The sequence below is a fragment of the Clavelina lepadiformis genome, chromosome 1 (assembly GCF_947623445.1).
Source record: "Clavelina lepadiformis chromosome 1, kaClaLepa1.1, whole genome shotgun sequence".
Taxonomy (NCBI): Eukaryota; Metazoa; Chordata; class Ascidiacea; order Aplousobranchia; family Clavelinidae; genus Clavelina; species Clavelina lepadiformis.
Window position 1 is genome coordinate 7,230,810 of NC_135240.1, and position 19,652 is coordinate 7,250,461.

The following is a 19,652-nucleotide window of genomic DNA, read 5'->3' on the forward strand; positions in this document are numbered from 1 at the left end:
TGATACTATGGATTGAAGCCTTTGATGAGAACATAGACCAACTGAAATTCCTCACGTTTAGCTAAAAATCATAAACTTTAAGTCTAGCAAAAGGCTTGAGTAAACTTTCTTAATTGTATAACCTTTCACGTATGTAGTAACACTGCACATGAAAGGATATAACTCATCTAAATGCTAGTCAGCTAGTGACTTGTCTTATTGTACAGTATGTCGCATGACACTTGCAACTAAGTTACCTTGTGAACCCATATCTTATTTTTATCCAAACAAGTAAAGTGTGAATCACTTTAAATCGTGCGGACTATTTATGCGATCAAAAAGGGAAAACGTCATACTCCATTGCAAACTAATTAAATTAAATAAAGCTGCAATTCAAAATTCAGGAACTCAAGATCAAATTGTGCCCTATATTCATTTATCGAGCGCGCTCTTTACCTTAAATTCATGTACATTAGGCATTAAATTGGCCAAAGTAAAATATTAGGCATTAACTTTCGCCTTAGCGGTTGCAGATAAATCGTTGTAAAGGCTGAGAAATAAATACAACTTTAGGAGTTCGAATTCAGAAGATAGACAAAGGTAGCCTCGAGATAACAACAGCAGGCTCAAAACATATATCAACTATTATATCAACGCATTACTATGACGATTGGTTTTTCATGTTTTGGTCTTTCTTCCAAAGTTTAAATTACATTAACTAATCCTATTCGGAATCAATCAAAATCATTAGTTTGCAAAAAACCTTTTGGAATTTTTAATGTTTTGACCCCGTTGATAAGCCCCGAATTTTCACAAAAAATTCGCTTAAGTTGGGGATTCCTTCAAGCCAAAAATATTGAAAATGTTAGATTTATGGCGCGGTGAAGAATTTAAATCAGTTTTTAACATTTCTTGTAAATATTACAGCAGCATAGGCCTACACCTTTAAAATCATTTTCCTATCTTATTTATTTGGAATAGCAGAATTGTATATTTCTTAGAAGTAAGTTATACAATGTATAACTTATGTGGGAGATTTTGAACTTTGTTCATAGTAAATGTGCAGTTCTAAAGCTAAATTAATAGCTTTCACAATAATGAAAAACTTTATATACTATATATATAACTCAATATGTATTCTATACACAAAACATAATACACGAAAGAACACAGAGTGATAAGAAAATGGGTACAACTGCCACATGATTAACCCGATAAAACAATATAATGCTTTTTAAGAGTAGGAATGGTCAACTCAATTCTGCTTGCGGAAACCTTGGAAACTCTCGTCTCTGTTCCTCTATACTGCTTGTACAAGACTTTCCGAACAAAATCTGAATTCTGGCATATATAGGCTATTATGGTATGTATTTTTTATGTTTTTTAGAAGTAGAATTTTTCTTTTCCAAAAAAATAATAATAAGAAACGACAACAAAGTGTTTTTAAAAATGTTTCCTGGTGTAACATTTGGAGGCAGAATTGAAAAAAATATTTTAGATTTTTCATCGTGCTAAAAATCTATGTTTTTCGCCATTTTTGGTTTGGTCGGATCTCCAAATTTAGCGATGTTTAAGTCAAACTTCTGGGTCTCGTGAGCTGAGTCAAAACGTTAAAAATTCCAAGAAAAAAAAACACTTTTCAAATTAGTTAACTTTGATTGATACATGACGGTATTATAGCTTAAGTAGCATTAGTTATTTAAACATAAATAAAATATCAACAACCCTACAGTGACTGTGAAGACTAAGCAAACGCTTTGACCAAATAAGTGAACAATCTTTCGTGTGTGGTGATTCAATGATAGCATTCATAGGTATTTAAGGAAAGCCTGACAAGACGTTACAAGCATTAGAGTCGGCAAGGTTTACTAAAAGTGACAACAGTCTGCAAGCTCTAAATTTTGGATTGTTACTGCACTGAAAAATAGTTTCCATTTAGCTTAAAAATTATAGTTTGGATTTTGCAAAGACGTCATGTTGCGCCAAGTTTTAGTCTGGACTTGTTGCTGTGTTTTGGCAACCAAGGGTAAGATTTTGTGCGGAAAAAAGCAACGTTCAAAATATTTAAAACTTTGAAAAATTTTCTTCCAGCAGCCACAGATAATCCCGACACGTATGATTATCCGCGCCCGCCTCCGACAACATTTTGGGAAATAAATCAAGAACTAGGTAAGCTTTCTCGCTCAATGTTCTTCGATAATTTAATCATCGAGTTCACGCTTTATACTGCACCAAATATTCAAACTCTAACGAGGAAAAACACAGTTTAAAACACGCGATGATTTGCGCAGAAAATGAGGAAAAATCCACGAGAAACGCAAATTGTCCAGTAAACGTAAAAGGATGTGCCGGCAAATGTTTGGCGGGTTATGTTCTAGACGAAAGCGGCTGTGAAACTTGCAAATGTAGAACAAGTGGTACAATGGATTCAGATATAAAAGTTGACGGTAAGTCATTGCTTAATATTTTGCTTCCCATTGCTAAATATGACGAACTGGCATTTTGAGCAAAAAACATTTTGTATTTCCTGACAATAAACTTTGTCTATACGTGTACGTTGTGTATTTGAATGGTTTAGGAATTTTAAAATAAGTACATACTAATCTAAGGTAGAGCGAAATTATTTCCAAGCTATTTGTAACAAATGGTGAGGACTTTGCTTTGAAATGTTTACTGAGGAGACAAAAAACATTATATGATTAATATTCTAACTTCCTAACTTTTTGTTTCTTCAGAACGGGTATATGACCTTTACACTGCGTTGTACGGTACAACCGAATGTGGAAAAGTGCGGGGTGCAACAAACAGCGAACGGTTGATGTGGCCAAAATCTGGAAGCGTAGTTAACGTAGCATACAAGTTTGACTCATCAGTTGGTAAGTAATATTGTTAGCAAGAAACTGATGACGTGATGCATAAGCTACATGCATATATCAGTATGGAAGCGATTCATGAGTCGATATGAATGCGCTGTGTCAAACGCCTCTACGCACTGGGATCACCAAATGGTTAATTTTTTACGAATTAAAATTGTTTATCAACCACGAAACATATTGCAGCTATAAGCCAGTCGTCATCTTGTGGATGCTGTGTATGAGGAATTATATCGTGCCATGAATCACATGGGTTTTGACTACACGTGATGCTAATTATTCAATATCTGACAACATTAACTAAAATAAATAGAATAAATAAACTCGTGTTGATGATTCCATAGATGCCCTTTGAAAAATATCCGGTTCTAATGATGTGTGATATAGTTTATATGTAGTCCATAATGAAGCGCGCATTCATAAACCATTGTGATTATGATGCGGTCCTTATTCCATAATGTTGCTACAATCTTGTCCGAAAAATGTTTTTGTAACTTTAAAGTTAGTCATTGAAACCTTTCTTACAGATTTCCAGAAAAGAACAAATATTCGGAATGCGATAAAGGTGTATGACGAGAACACTTGCATACGATTTATTGAATACTCTGGCCAACAAGATTACTTGAACATTGTAGGAACAGGTGGTTGTTCTTCTTACGTGGGACGCGTTGGAGGTGGACAACAGGTAATTATGTTATGGCAGTGTGATTACAAGCAAGCTATGTTTGGCGGGTCCATAACGGCGAATCCATATTCCTGTGCAAGACTTTTTCTCCATAACCATTACTTCACGAATAAACAAATTAATAGGTTAAAGACTGTATTAAGATACTATCCCGATAAACGAATGCTTGCAGGTCAGTATTGGTCAAAATTGTGACATCAATCAGGGGACCATACTTCACGAGTTCATGCACGCTCTGGGATTCTGGCACGAACAATCTCGTGGTGACAGAGACAACCACGTTATCATTGTTTGGGATAATATCCGCTCAGGTTAATAAAGCCTAGAAATTCATATCTCATCGAAACGTTTTTGATAGTGCACGTGTATACGTATGATAGTTAGATAGATTTGTGTCCGTTACTGCTCGATATTTAACTTTCCGTGTTCGAATATTTTAGCAATGGTTTTTAACGTGGTTGTTCGGAAATTGTTTTCTTTAAGGCGCCGAAATAAATTTCCAAAAGCAAGAAGAAGGTTTGTGGAACGCATATGGCTCGCCATACGATCTCGGATCAGTCATGCATTATGGTGGATTCGCGTTTTCAAAATCAAGAACGTACGGTGAAGCGCCAACTATTCTGGACAAGTATGAGTTGCAAAATGTTATTTCTTAACAACATTTTAAAATTACCGTACCGGTATTCATGCTATAATAATAAAACATAACAATATTTCGAAGCTAAGACGGATACTTTTACTTACTGCCTTCTTAAACAGAACCACAAATCAGCCGGTAAATTCTCAGAGACAAGGTTTCTCAGAAGAAGACATAAAGCAAATAAACCGAAAATATAGATGCGTAGGTAAGACACAAATGGGTTTCCAATTACACTTGACCAAGAAAATTACTTCACGGGAAAGCGCGAAACAGCTACGAACTGGCAAAAAACGTTATTGATGTTTTATGACAGGTTATAAAGGATATGAAAATGGCACCCCAGGACCCAGTATAACAACTACTCCAAGAACTATAACGAAAACAACGAGCTCAACAACCATGACCGCTGTACCACCAGAACAATGTTTTGACAAAGAACAGTAAAAGACTTATTTTATAACAAAGAAGAAAATAGAAAAAACAGATTTCCATAATATTTATAGGATGCAAAGACTTGTACGTTAAAGTATGGTATATACAGTAATTGACCGAGTGGTACATTTTCAAATGCAGAAATCAGTGCAACCGGTGGAAAACAAGAGGCTGGTGTGCAGATAATGGTTACGTACAAAGGCGTTGCGTCAAGACTTGTACGGGATGCGTGGGTAGGTTTTTGTCTAAAAGAGTAGTCTAGATTGCTAGAACATAAAACGATACGATCAAAACACATTTTAAGCGCCCGAATAGCCGTCCACAATAAATTTGGGAGTTGTTGTTTTTTAAGACACCGTCACTTCATTCTGTCAGGACAAAGAAGCGTAAGTAGATGACGTGTTTCAGTAACAGCAAAAACGAATAAAAATTCTCACAACCTTTCTACTTTACGCAGAACCGTAGACTGTGAGCGGTGGCAAGGTCAAGGTTTGTGCACAGACAGTCGATTTGCCACGTTCATGAGCAGGAACTGCAAAAAAACTTGTGGACTGTGTGGCAGCATTGTTACAACCGTAGCTGCGTGCAGAGATAAAACGACAAGGTAATAATTCTGGAAAGCACTATACCATGAAAACGCTACATGATTCTCAATAAAATGGATATCCCGTAAACTAACCAAATATCATTTCTCCGCGCAGATGCAAGAGTTATGCCAAACAAAACTTTTGTACAAGGCAACATGTGAGAAAGAATTGTCGCGAAAGTTGCGGACTATGCGGAACGACAGAAGCGACGATCTCTATCACCCAACCAACGCCAACTAGTGAGCAGCCTGCAAGTACCTTGCTATGTACCAGCCTAAAAAGCGAGTGTACTTTTAAATCTAACATTTTACTGTGAGCGTATTCTGACGCATTGTGTATTGTTAGTGGTCACCTACAATGGACAATGCGGAGTTCCAGCGGTTGAAGGAAACGACGACGATGACACTTTTCTACAACGCATAGTGGGAGGTGAGGTTGTTGTGGTACTTTTGGATTGTCTTGAAGAAATTCAGCCTAAAAATAAAATGACGAAGAAGTGATTTCACAAAACAACTGAGAAAACTTTTTCTTGCCAGGCACCGATGCTGTGTATGGGACCACGCCATGGATTATCAGCTTGCGTCAAAACAATAACTTTGATTTTTGTGGGGGAACTCTCATCAGCCGACAATGGGTGGTAACGGCGGCCCATTGCTTTTTTTACAAGTAAGTTAGTTCGATTACATGGTGTTCCGTAATCCGAAAGCGCAATACTATTAAAACTCCATGACATCAAAGAAAATTAGGAAGTATACAAAAACTGAAGAATTATGTTCGTCCGCAGTGGAAGGCCTGACCCGTCCAAATCCAATAACAACATTTTCGGCTATCTTGGCGTAAACCACCGCAGAGTTACTAGTCAAGACGTTGGTCAAATGAGAGTACGTTTTTCTAAACGTGAAATACACCCCAATTATGATGATTACTCCAGCGACAACGATATTGCACTGCTCAAGGTAATTTGCACGAAAATGTTGGTCAAACAACAAAAACTCAAATCCGTTGCCCTGAAATATGTTTGTCTTTAACAAAATTGAAACAATTTTAGTTGCAACAACCAGTTACGGAATTCACCACGTACATCAGGCCAGCTTGCCTGCCCAGCCTAAACGAGAATTTCAACGACGGATTAACGGGACTTATATCTGGATGGGGCGCCACGCAGAGTGGGGGTACGTTTCATCCGCATCTGTATAATTGAAGCAAAGTGTTCATACGGTAGATAAAAGTATTTTATATCGATCATCTCCTCAGATTACGACGCAAACAACATCCTCCAGGAAGTCGATGTGTTCTTCATCAATCGGGAAATGTGTAATCAGTGGCTAGGTCCTCGCTCCGGTAAAGATCAAGTAACTTCAAACATGTTTTGCGCGGGTCATGAGTTCGGCGGAAAGGACGCTTGTCAAGTAAGCTACTTTCATCATGACTGCAACTAAAACAAACTATTTAACTGTTTAACGAATTAATTTGCTTTACTTATATATTGAAATTGTTATGTCATGATGAATGATCGAATCGACTTGGGAAGAGTCACAAGAACTAACTGAAATAAAACTTTATAAATAACTCAGGGTGACAGTGGTGGACCACTTGTTGTTGAAAGAAACGGTCGATACATTCTTGCCGGTGTGACTTCTTGGGGCTACGGATGTGCACAAAGGCGAAGACCTGGTGTTTATACCAAGGTAAAACATAACTTTCATCTTTATGCAGTGTCTTTCATCTCGCATGAAAACTAGGAACAGTGTGAAATGCCATTAAGACTTTCATTACTTTCATGCGCAAACAACTTGTGCATTACTTGCTGACGTTTTCCGTTTGTCGATTGCAGGTATCCGTAATGGTTGACTGGATTAACCAAATCCTGATGCAGAGAAACTAAAATGCCAGGAAACAAACAAAAAATGGAACAATTAAGCTGTTTCTACAACAAATGCACTTCTAAGTTCTTCAAATTGAGTGCGAGTTATCCATTTTATATTACTGTACACTTAATGGACATTCATTTTGTTTTGCATATTTTTAACACTGACCCAATAAGCGATGATTTGCAAATTAATTTGTCTGGGTGAAAAATGAACTTAAATATAAACGTTTAAAGTGAATTGTGATATTCCTTGTTGTAGAAAAGTTAGGCTCAAATGAAGGATCTTAATAACTGCAAATCATAAATACATTTGCTGGCGTTTGAAGTGGTCATATTTACTAATGTGATACTACTTCCGGTCCATGCAGTCCAAGTTAAGTTAAATGAAATAAAAGAAGGAAGACTCACGCCATATATCTTTCCGTTGATAAACATGCCGTGTGACATGAAAATCAATTTAAATGGTTACAAAAACAGTAGTTCAGTGATTCGAGTCACGTGAATGAAATGTCGTGATAGGTAGCTATCGGAAAACTTCCACCAAGATGTTCATTGTTCAGTATCTAGCAAGGAAACATCAGCAGGAAAGCGGCATCAACAAGCAGTTTAAACTCACCACAATAAATTGCAAACTGATCGCCAGAACTTGGTTTACTTGGAACTTTAAAAACACAAGCAAGCTGTATTTGAGAAGACGATGTTGAAATATTTAGCAATTTCTTTACTTGTTCTTTATGTGAAAGGTAGGTGTAGAATTTTGGAATTTTTTATTGCTTGGAGCTTGTTACAGTATGCATACTGCCATCAGTGTAACCTAAGAAAGAATTCGCTTCATTGATGTCGTTAGATAGAAGAAATTAGTGCCATGATATCTTGCACTCGAGAAACGAGCTGCAATTTTTAGACAGTTTTTGTGATATTGCTGTAGTATAAGCATAAACATGATGTCTTGCTAGGTCATCTTGAAGATGTTTCCCCACCTATTGGATATTACGAAATCAATGAAGAAATAGGTAACCGTGATTTTCCGCAACAAGTTTATAACCGAGCTTATAAAAAAAACAAAAAACGTTGTTTGCCAAAAACAGATTTAAATCTGTTAGTGATAAGATAAATTACCCAATCTAAAGAGTAGTTTAAATAAGTCTGTAAGAGAATTATCCAAACCAATTTCAGATCAAAAAACGAACGACCTCAAACCTGATAAGGAATGCCCGAGCATAAACGGATGTGCAAACTTCTGTATGCTTGGCTATGCAAAAGACTCAGACGGTTGCAAAACTTGCAAGTGCATAACAAGGGCTCGATTCGAAGGCGATATTGATATAAACGGTAGGTGATGAAAAAGTTATCATGATCAAAACTTGGTATGGGTTTAGTTGGCTTTATGAATTAACATTACAATACCACGTAGTTGAAGAATTGACAATATTTGCAGAGAGTAACATCCAGCAATTTTTAGACAGTTTATGTGATAGTGCTGTAGTATAAGCATAAACATGATGTCTTGCTAGGTCCTCTTGAAGATGTTTCCCCACCTGTTGGATATTACGAAATCAATGAAGAAATAGGTAACCGTGATTTTCCGCAACAAGTTTATAACTGAGCTTATAAAAAAAACAAAAAACGTTGTTTGCCAAAAACAGATTTAAATCTGTTAGTGATCAAGATAAACTACCCAATCTAAAGAGTAGTTTATATAAGTCTGTAAGAGAATTATCCAAACCAATTTCAGATCAAAAAACGAACGACCTCAAACCTGATAAGGAATGCCCGAGCATAAACGGATGTGCAAACTTCTGTATGCTTGGCTATGCAAAAGACTCAGACGGTTGCAAAACTTGCAAGTGCATAACAAGCGGTCGGTTCGAAGGCGATATTGATATAAACGGTAGGTGATGAAAGACTTAGCATGATCAAAACTTGGCATGGGTTTAGTTGGCTTTACGAATTTACATTACAAAATCAAGTAGTTGAAGAATTATAACTTAAGAATAATTTACAATATTTGTAGAGGGTAACATCCAGCAACTACAGGCTGAGTATGGTAAAAGCTGTGCGAAGAAGCAACAGCGAGGGGCGGTAAGCAAAGATATCTGGCAGTGGCCGAAGGAAGGCGACACTGTAACAATCCCTTATGAATTTGATCTGGTGTCAGTTTGTAAGTTGATGTGGATAACATGCGTTCTACGGTAAGTTATCTTGTCAGTTGACTTACCGTAGAACGCAATTACGTAAAAATTATTTTTCCTGGCTTACATAGTTACACTTTTGAGATAATAAAACGTTAACCATTATTTAACGGTTTCAGTTCAGGGATTAACAGCTAGCTCAAAAAATGGTTTAAAGGTAGCTTACATGCAATCTTACCCCAGCAAATCACGCGCACAAATCGTTGACACCTGTATAATTACGAGGCAACATTTATGTCACGCACAGTCATTCACAATCAACCACTCCTCACCTCCTAAACATTTCACTGATGCACGACTTTCACAGCTTCCGTGCTTTGGGTAACTCTAAGCTACCAACCAATAAACTTACGTTATCTTCGTGAACACAAAGATTGAATATTTAGCAAAATTCTTGATCTTAACGCTTTGTTTTTGTTGCAGCGGACGATAAGCAATTTCGGGTAAAACTGGCAATACAAGAATACGATCGGAAAACTTGCATCAGATTTGTACCAAGGGCAGCGGAGAAAGACTATATTAAAATCCTGGGATACGACGGCTGTTCTTCATCTGTTGGTCGCCAAGGTGGTGCACAAGACGTAAGTACAGTACTTTAACAACGCCATTGTCAGTTATGTTTCTAATAATATACTGTATGCTGCTGTCTTATACAAACCCTGTAAGATAGCTCAAACTGGGAGAAGGCTGTGATGCAAGGCTTGGCACTATTATTCATGAATTTATGCACGCCATCGGATTCTGGCACGAACATTCACGTGGAGACAGGGATGAACACATTGAAATAAAATGGGAAAATATCAAAGCAGGTGGAAAAATTTTTTTACGATAAATTTTATTCGAGTAAGTGGATTAACATTCCAGCAAGTATTGGTTGTCTATTGTCAACATATTCAGACCGAGAACACAATTTCGAGAAACGTACTTCTGCTTGGGATTCATTTTCCTCTCCATATGATTACGAGTCCGTGATGCATTACGGAGGATATTTTTTCGCCATTTCTAATTCACAACCAACCATCATTGACAAGTGAGTATTTTCCAGAATATTGTCCAGAGTACTTAGGATACAGTGTACTAAAAGTGAGACTTACAAATTTTTCTTTTCTGACCGGAAAATCCCCATGCAGGAGATCCAATCAGCCAGTAAGTCACCAACGAGAAGGCTTTTCAATCGAAGATGTTAAACAAATCAACAGAAAATATGAATGCCTAGGTAAGTGTCAATAGGTTATTTTTTTTAAATAGCAAGCTATTTCATAAATGCATGTAAAGAAAGTAGCGAAAAAATTGGCATTTGATGGCACAGGTTATGAAGGTTACGAAAAAACATTCACTGAGTCCATGCAGACAACAAGATTCATCACTACACCAGCACCATGCGAAGATAAAACTTGGTATTAGCGATTACAAATTATCCTATGTGAAAACCGTAATTCATAGTATCGTAGAGTCGTTTCTAAAACTGTTCTACATGCTCAGGTATTGTAAGTTATTTTCGGGTAAAGGCTACTGCAACATGACATATGAAACATACATGAAATTGAACTGCGCAAAAACCTGCGGTCACTGCTCAACAGGAGGTAAAACTAAACGTAAACATATTCTTCACTTTGTGCTACTTCACCAATACGTCTGAGATAAATTTCGAAATATATTGTTTGCATCTAACCTTGACAGAAACAATGACAACAACACCAACAACGATAATGACAACAACATCTTCAAGTACAACAACAACAGCAGCCACAACAATATACACCACGCCTAACTCAACAACAGTTATTGAAGAATGCTCTGATCAAGACTGGTAATACTTCAAATATTTTTGACAATCACACTTTGGTGACTCCTTGGTCGTTATACTCCGTAAGCTTAACTTCTTTTATATTGTAGGAGGTGTAAAACTTGGGCTACTTTAAACTTTTGCAACGAGAAATACGTAGAGTACATGACAATGTTTTGTCCGGAAAGCTGTAGCCTTTGCTCATCAAAAGGTAAAAATGACCATATATGCACTAGTGCATTTAGCGTTATAAATTAGGAATACATTGGAGTAAAGTTTTACTATAAAAACGGTTCCATGAATTATTCATAATAAAACTCTTAAATAAACAACAACTTCTGAAATGGCAACAAAACTAACCGCACAACAACACCACCTATAGCAACAACGGCCTTATCAGCGACGACAACGCCTACTACTATGCAGACAACACCTGGCGCTTGCATGGACAAACACACGTAATGCAATTGAGATAGAATTGGTTTAGTTTCAAATAACTTGTGTTATTAAGGTTACCATTTCCATTCTTAGGAACTGTAAACACTGGGCATCTTTTAATTTTTGCAACACAAAATACGTAGACTACATGACGATAAATTGTCGGGAAAGCTGTGGCTTGTGTCCATCAACAGGTTTGAAAAAAACTTTGTCACTACTATTGACATTAACAAAATGGGATGAAAATTAAGTCAATTGCTTGGAAAAACACACAAACAAAATTATTAATATTTTCTAAATAAGTTGGATATTTGCGTAGTCGAATAACATATTTTGTTACAGATCTTCAGATGTCTTTGCCAGAAAAGTGCACAGATGAATATACGTGAGTACAATTTGAATGAATTTTCAACAAAATGACTTGTTGCAAGTGCTGTAAAGAAATACAATTTCAATTTGTTCCAGAATGTGCGGCTTTTGGGCGAAAAATGGTTACTGCACCTTGGAGCCTTTCAGTCGTTTGATGAAGGAGCACTGCAAGAAAAGTTGTAACTACGCGTGCAGCAGCCGTTCTTATGCAAACGAAGAACCCTTAAAGTCATGTTCTGATCTAAACTCTTAGTAAGGATTAAGTAAGATTCGAGCAATGAACCTATAGTAGCTTCTCAAAGTCAGCTGAAATATCTTGTCAATATTTTATACAGTTGTCCTTGGTGGGCTGAGCAAAACATGTGCAATGGCAGTTATAAAGTGTACATGGCTAAACACTGCAAACAATCCTGTAACCTATGTACTCCAGCCACTACTATCTCCACGACAACATTGCTGACAACAGGAAGGTCTTTCCCACTAACTACAGGTAGACATGGTGTAACATATTGAACCGACCACACCTTAACATTTGAATCACATATATAGTTATTATTAAACCAATTATTACTGCTTTGCTCTCAGATATATCCCAAGAAACATGTGGACAGTCATTTCTGGACGAGCAGTTTGGTTCATTTAAGCGCATAGTAGGAGGTCAGCCCCAAAATTTTGCAAATACAAATTTTGTTAGAATTTGATAATTGTCGATATCTGGTAACACAACTTCACAACAGGGACGAATGCAATATATGGAAGCATACCGTGGATAGTTAGCTTGCATTTGAACAATGGCAAACAGATTTGTGGTGGTACCCTGATAAATCATGAATACGTTGTCACGGCAGCACACTGCTTCTACGTGAGGTATAGTTAACTAAATCTATGCGTTTGTTTTTGGCATATTTGTTGAATGAGAGATTGAACGAAAGAGGGTAGTTGAAAGTATGAGTAAATTAGATAACACTTTCAACTTTTCTTCCTAGTGGTGTTATCCATGAAGGTGTAGACACCATGTTTGGATATCTCGGAAAACATCACAGAATAGCGGATGATAAAGGTCAATTAAAAGTTACATTTTCCTCCTATGAAATTCATCCGGACTACGACGACGAAAGCATTGACAATGACATAGCTGTGCTCAAGGCATGATAATTTGGAAATGTAGAAACGTATACTCTACTAAAACACTTAAAAAGAATGATGAAAAGATTTAGTCTTGTTTGTTTTAGTTATCTTCGCCGATCAAGTTCTCAAAATATATCAGACCGGCTTGCCTGCCGGACCAAGGAGAAAACGTCGCTTCTGGAAGCACTGCTGTAGTGTCCGGATGGGGCGCAACTAAACGCGGAGGTGTGCTATGGATGTTAAACAAATAAAACGATTAAAAGCCATTAACGGAAACTTCATTGTTACAACAGTATACCTTCCTGATCTTGTCCTTCAAAAAGTTGAAGTCGTTGTAATTGAACATGACGAATGCAACGACTGGCTAAAGCCCTATTTCACAGCGTATGGTCATGCGGGTCTGACTTCGAATATGTTTTGCGCTGGATACAAAAATGGACAAAAGGACGCATGCCAGGTGTGTGGGCACTAATCACACATAAACTTTCGTTGCTAAATTCACAACACAGAAACGTAGATAGTTATACCGTTGTGAACAAAAGGGAGAATTAAAGTGAAGACTACATTGCTGCATTGTTTACACAGGGCGATAGTGGTGGTCCGCTGATTTTCAGCAGGAATAATCGTCAGGTTTTAGTTGGAATTGTCTCGTGGGGTTATGGTTGTGCTCAAACTGATCGACCAGGGGTTTATACGCAGGTAAAATCATACAGCTCAATTTTAGCCAATATTTGCATTTTTATCCAGTGGTTCTTTGTCACCGTTGCTGCTGCTGTGCCGTTACGATCATGGTCATGCTGTTAATCGAATTTGCAAGATTGTTCAGTTATAACTTCTAAAAAAACTGATAACGATACTGTGTGGAAGTTTAGAAATATTGATTGCTGACAAAATTTCAAAACATAGGTGGCGGGTAAAGTGGATTGGATAAATGAAGTCATACAGAAGAAATAATCAGCAAGACATCTCCAAACATCATCATTAGATATTACCTACTTAACCCTGACTTGGTTTATGTTTCCACGTTACCGCTTTGTTTATTACCACGTAATCCACTCATTACTGCTCATTGCCTATACGAAATTAAAAGGAATCGTCACACAAAGGAAACGTTCGAATGAATAATTTCCGCACACATCTAATTTAGGACCTGAGACGTTCATAACAAAAGTAGCATTAGAAACCGGTATTAGAAACCTTAAATTGTTTTGATATAACCAACCTAAGTAAAGGCTGATTTCCAGGAGATGATTTTAGAAATTGAACTTTATTGTCAGCACCATAGTGAAAAGTAAGAAAAATTCTGGATCAGAAATGATATCGATTTTAAGTCTTCAATGTACTGTGTGTACAGGAGGACTGACATAACGTTATGAATCGGTGGCACACTGTCGCTATGCCACATGCACAACAACTTATTTTCGAAGAGCTTCTCGACATAAAACCTTGAATGAAGCGTAAAGTTTTTAAACTTTTTACAAACGTATCCTGCAAGAAGCTAAAAGTGATACTAAATCTATTTTAAATGCACCTTTTTCATTCAACTAATATTCATATCAAGATCATACAACATACAACACGTCATAAGATGATCTAGTGGCCAAAAGATTTGATCATTATGTCCGGTTAAAGGTTTCCACACCCTGCCTCTTTCACTCTACCACAAATTATTTATGCATAAAAAAGCAAAACTTATTTTAAAACACCTCAAATAGTTTTAGCAGGAATTGTTTCGTATAGGATTGTGGTTGTGCTCAAACACTATTAGTTATTAAAGACTTTTGCTAAAGTTAAAAAGGCACTTACTTAATTTAAATTTAAACAGTGAGTTTAAAAAAGTTAACTGAAGTTCAGCTTTCGACTACCAAACGCTCACAAATGGTGCAACCTATCTTGAAGAATATGGTGACGTGACAACGTGACGTTATAGTTGTTGTTATTGCAACGTAATTATTTTTTAAAGCTCGTGGCATGAGTGCGTGTATCAAAGGAAGATGAAGTAGCCTATGTAGACAACTGCAGCAGTTAAAGGAAAACATTTTAATCTCACTGCAAGATCAAAAACAAACAATATCAACATCAACCATGTCAAAACTCGCGTAACATACCGTTCACATGCTAACAGAAGGTGCACTTGCAAGTTGGTTACCATCAAGCGGTAACTAGGGATGAACACATGTCCTTTACACCTCTACCACCTCGGGTGATACATCATCACATGCACTACAAATTTTTTTAGAAGGCATGACGACAAAAAACAATATGGCGCAATATAACCTTAGGTACATGCGCAACCCGATGCTTTATCAGTAAATTTATTTCATGAATATATTTTCTGCTTACCTGATGTCATTTGGTTACAACATAGGTATAACGCGTTCTATTGCCCAAACAATGATTTAATCAGTGACTAAGTCAATGATCACAAAGCTTTTAAACATTTAAATTGAGCATCTAATTGTGAGAGCTGTAGACCCAATAGTAAACCAGACCAGTTACGTTTTGATTAAGCCGATCAATACTGCAAACAATGATAAAGTTTTTGGTAGGCATTTGCCTCTTTGTGCAGATAACGGGTAAGAAATATCAAAAATCTTTCAGTGAAATAAATACGAACTTGCGTGATGAAAAGTTAAAGGTTACATCATAATGTAAATGCAGTTGCCAATACAAAACTCTAAACATTTACGGCAGCTGTAGTTATAGTTAACTTCTCGCAGAACAAACTACAACTGGGTGCGACGTTCAATGCCCACCTCTACCAGGATGTGTGAAGAGATGTTTGTTTGGGCACGAAAAAGATGCTCAAGGCTGTGATATTTGTACTCGGTGCAAGAAGCAAGGTGTTGTAGATGGCGATGTTATAATCGATGGTAAGGTGTTTACATTAAGTTTGCTTTTGTTAGCACCACTAGTTGCAAAACTAACATTACAAGCCCGTAAAAAAAACAGTAGAAAGCGTTCACATATCACTGACTAGCCTTATCAATTTTGTCCTAACATAACTTTACGATTCGTATTAACTTATCGAAATATCCAACGTTATTTGAAATCAGTTGTGTTTTTATAAATTGTTTATACCGAAAAAATTTAACTTAGTCTTACGGCGTGTTTCAGAACGAAACTACCGCATGTACGCCTCATCGTACACGCCAAACTGTGAAGTGAGTGCAAGAGGCTCATTGCCACAAGGTTTATGGGAATGGCCAAAACAAGGAAACGAAGTTAGAATCGGTTACGTATTTAGCAACTCAGTTAGTAAGTATTGACAACTTGTATATGCAAAACTGAAATCTTGTAATGTAATCGCAATATATTCAAACCACATTTTATGACAAGCCTAAACGCAACTACAACGTCGTTGCATAAGTTACACATACAATGAAGCAGCTGGTATTTACGCTTGTGTACAAAGCTAAGGACGTATGGGGTACATTCATAGCGTAAGCAGTTGCTATCCAATCTTTCAGTAATGTTTCTTACAGTAATATGAAACTCGTAACTTTTCCAAAACTATACTTACGTCTGCGCATTGCAGGCTCGTCGAAACAGAACAACATACGTTCAGCAATAACCGAATACGACCAAAACACCTGCATTAGATTCGTTCCGAGAACACAAGAAACAGATTACATAACATTTGTAGGCACTGGCGGTTGTTCTTCTTATATTGGCCAAGTTGGAGGAGAACAAGAAGTAAGTGCAACCGCCACCAAGTGGCGTATCGCTCGTCACAAGCTACATTCATCACCCTGTATCGATTCAAATAACAATGCATAACGTGCCTTTATGTAGGTTTCAATTGGCACTAATTGCGACCTGAAAATCGGGACAATCATACATGAATTAATGCACGCACTTGGATTCTGGCATGAGCATTCTCGTGGTGATAGGGACGAATACGTGATTATCAACTGGGGGAATATTTTAGCAGGTAAAGGGCACCAAATCGTATACATGCTCAATATTTTAAGCGAAATATTTAAATCTTTAAATCAAAGAGCAGTTGTCAGTGAATATACTGGTGAAAATATTTGTACTAATATGTAGTGTTTAAGCAGTTCTTGCCATAAATAAGTCGCAAAAAACGCAAATCCATCGCTTAATTATGACGGGAGCGGCGGTTCTTATTATGTCACAAAAAAAGAAACAACATGGATGATTATTGATTAGGTATTTGAATCAAGTATGCGTAGAATGTTTCCTGTGACACATAAGTAAAGAGTAATAGGTATAATTATGGCGTACTTAAGTGTATAGCAGGAACATTTTGCAGTACAGTTTAGTCTTGGCTCTTAGTCCGGTACCGTTAACTGCGCTAAAAACAAGAATGCTTTATTAGTTTATGTACTGTTATCTGTGACATCACTATGCTAAAAATAAATATTCCCTGTTTCTAACCACCTACCTATGGAAGCGTATTCCAACAAAAATGCACTAGCTAGCCTATCATACCTAATACAAACCCCTGTCATCAGATACATTGTTTTTACATTGTGCCGCCATAGTGACCGACGACATCGTCATAATAGGAAGCCAAATTTGCGATACAATTTTGGCAATAACTGCTCAACCACTCCATATAATTAAAAATATTGAAATTAATAACACCGGAAAAAATCGTGCGTTCGTCGCTACATTTCACAGTTTTTTGTTAACTTAACTTAAATGTTATAACATATTAACCCATACTTAACCTAAATCTATCTTTTAATCTAAATTTAACTTCACTAAAACCTTAAATATCTGAGGTAAACTTCTTCTTACCGATTCTCCTAACCCAACCACCTATCTTTAGTAACAGGCTGCGTAACCTACATACGAGGAAATAGTCACTTCGTATTAAAAATCCTTTCACCAGTATGTTTACTGACAACTACTCTTTGATTCAAAGCCAATATATTTTTGGACGTGCCCCTCACTTTAAAAGAAATGCTTAGAATTCACAAACACGAAACGCATTTATCAGATCGAGAGGTGAACTTTGAAAAGAGATCGACACAGTATTGGGATCCTTTAAATTCTCCGTATGATTACGGTTCTGTTCTCCATTACGGTGGATACTTCTTTTCTATAGCTGACGATAAACCGACAATCATAGACAGGTAGCTTATTGCATGTTAATATAAATTTTCCATGCGTGTATCATCATTTGGTTGTAACAAAATGCATATATAAAATATTTTTTGAATAACATACACAGACGCACTAATCAACCCATAGGTTGGCAACGAGATGGGTTTTCTGCTGAAGACATCAGACAGGTTAACAGGAAATACAAATGTGAAGGTAAAATTCAAAAACTATAACACAGTTTTCCATATACAAGCATCTGAGTGAGGTCATTCTCACAGGTTATCCGGGACACGAAACAACTGCAGCACCGAGTACGCGGGTGACGACAACCACAGAAGCAATGACAACATCAACTGAAACTACGACATCATCTGCAACCATGACATCACCTACAACCATGTCATCGTCAACAACTACGACATCATCTGCAACCATGACATCACCTACAACCACGTCATCATCTACAACTACGACATCATCTGCAACCATGACATCACCTACAACCACGTCATCATCTACAACTACGACATCCATTGCAACAGGAACAACGACTGTGAAACCAATATCAACCGCCGGTGTAATATCAACAACACATGGCGTTCATGCAAGCAACATTACGACACAACCTTGCGTGGACAATTCGACGTAAGTATCGCCCTAATCATGCTTTTGAAAGGGGCTGAATGTATCGAGTGCGTATTTTTAGCATATAATGACAAGATTTAACCACATATATATTTGTACGATCGTTTTATGTTCAATATGTTCAGTTTGATCTCGCGTGAAAATAACAATTCAGTTATACTTTTCAGACTTTGTGGAAATTGGACGGAAGCATATAACTGCAACAGCACAATCTTTGGATCGTTTTTCAGAGAAAATTGCCGGGAAACTTGTGGCTACTGCACATCACAAGGTAATCGTTAATCGGATTTTACGGCAATCAATTGATCCACTCAACTTTGGTCAACTTTTGACAATGTATAGTAGATGATTTCTCTATAATAATAATATTAAGCAATTTTATAGCGCCCAATACCCGATTAAAAACCGCTCAAAAGCGCTTTGATACCTATCAACAAATCCTTTTATTAATAATAATACTTTAATTTCATAATATTTTAATTTTCTCAGGAGCCAGGACAACATACGAAAGCTTCTGGATTATTTTGTTTTTGACGCTGTTTCATTGTATGATACTTATGATGTAATGCGCCACCGCCACGCCACCAACACATTTTTCCTTGCAAGAAACACTGTTTTTAGTGAAATGATGTTTTTGTATTTTTGCAATTTTTTTTCTTCAGTAATTTATTCTCTGTGATATATTGTAAATACTATTTGTACAATTTAGTTAATTTGTTTTTCCACCTTCACTTTGAATCAGTAGAAATTTTACTGTAGGATTCAGGCTTTAATACACCAGCTACATCAATTTTCCAATGGTGAAATTTTTTTTTTTTTTCAAATAACTCCATTAATCGTTTATCACATGCATACACAACGGAAGCAATTAATTGCCACAATGATGACCTTGCCATCTTGGTATATGCCATTGCCGAATCCTATACCCGAAATAAAATAACCTATTACATGA

At 36.9% G+C, this 19,652-nt stretch overlaps 3 protein-coding genes across 5 annotated transcripts; all 3 read left to right on the forward strand.

Annotated features, from left to right (window-relative positions):
* The first annotated feature begins 1,814 nt into the window (after positions 1 to 1,814).
* On the forward strand, positions 1,815 to 7,304 carry LOC143463339 (uncharacterized). Of its 3 annotated transcripts, none has more exons than XM_076961817.1 (20): positions 1,815 to 2,005; positions 2,074 to 2,148; positions 2,271 to 2,426; positions 2,715 to 2,855; positions 3,380 to 3,537; positions 3,710 to 3,848; positions 4,021 to 4,165; positions 4,297 to 4,382; positions 4,491 to 4,617; positions 4,751 to 4,842; positions 4,962 to 4,995; positions 5,067 to 5,213; positions 5,311 to 5,477; positions 5,542 to 5,625; positions 5,733 to 5,862; positions 5,981 to 6,152; positions 6,245 to 6,368; positions 6,451 to 6,605; positions 6,771 to 6,884; positions 7,031 to 7,304. In XM_076961817.1, the coding sequence occupies exons 1-20, from the start codon at positions 1,954 to 1,956 to the stop codon at positions 7,079 to 7,081; spliced, it is 2,349 nt and encodes a 782-aa protein (XP_076817932.1). In that variant the 5' UTR covers positions 1,815 to 1,953; the 3' UTR covers positions 7,082 to 7,304. The 3 variants fall into 3 exon arrangements, with proteins under 3 accessions (XP_076817932.1, XP_076817924.1, XP_076817937.1); XM_076961809.1 differs by having other exon boundaries at positions 1,816 to 2,005; positions 2,071 to 2,148; XM_076961822.1 differs by having other exon boundaries at positions 1,817 to 2,005; positions 2,071 to 2,148; positions 5,311 to 5,435.
* A 310-nt stretch (positions 7,305 to 7,614) lies between these two features.
* On the forward strand, positions 7,615 to 14,089 carry LOC143463330 (uncharacterized). Its single transcript, XM_076961798.1, has 26 exons — positions 7,615 to 7,809; positions 8,023 to 8,079; positions 8,243 to 8,398; positions 8,581 to 8,637; positions 8,802 to 8,957; positions 9,081 to 9,227; positions 9,682 to 9,839; positions 9,929 to 10,067; positions 10,156 to 10,288; positions 10,389 to 10,474; positions 10,568 to 10,655; positions 10,741 to 10,841; positions 10,939 to 11,068; positions 11,155 to 11,255; positions 11,427 to 11,502; positions 11,576 to 11,676; positions 11,825 to 11,867; positions 11,948 to 12,103; positions 12,187 to 12,341; positions 12,437 to 12,508; positions 12,589 to 12,718; positions 12,838 to 12,997; positions 13,084 to 13,204; positions 13,273 to 13,436; positions 13,565 to 13,678; positions 13,886 to 14,089. The coding sequence occupies exons 1-26, from the start codon at positions 7,764 to 7,766 to the stop codon at positions 13,931 to 13,933; spliced, it is 2,895 nt and encodes a 964-aa protein (XP_076817913.1). The 5' UTR covers positions 7,615 to 7,763; the 3' UTR covers positions 13,934 to 14,089.
* Positions 14,090 to 15,399: 1,310 nt separating this feature from the next.
* LOC143457021 (uncharacterized) lies at positions 15,400 to 19,652 on the forward strand. Its single transcript, XM_076955213.1, has 10 exons — positions 15,400 to 15,555; positions 15,700 to 15,852; positions 16,097 to 16,237; positions 16,518 to 16,675; positions 16,775 to 16,913; positions 17,949 to 18,084; positions 18,183 to 18,268; positions 18,334 to 18,700; positions 18,868 to 18,971; positions 19,190 to 19,652. Exons 1-10 carry the CDS (start codon positions 15,510 to 15,512, stop codon positions 19,264 to 19,266), a joined length of 1,407 nt encoding a protein of 468 aa, XP_076811328.1. The 5' UTR covers positions 15,400 to 15,509; the 3' UTR covers positions 19,267 to 19,652.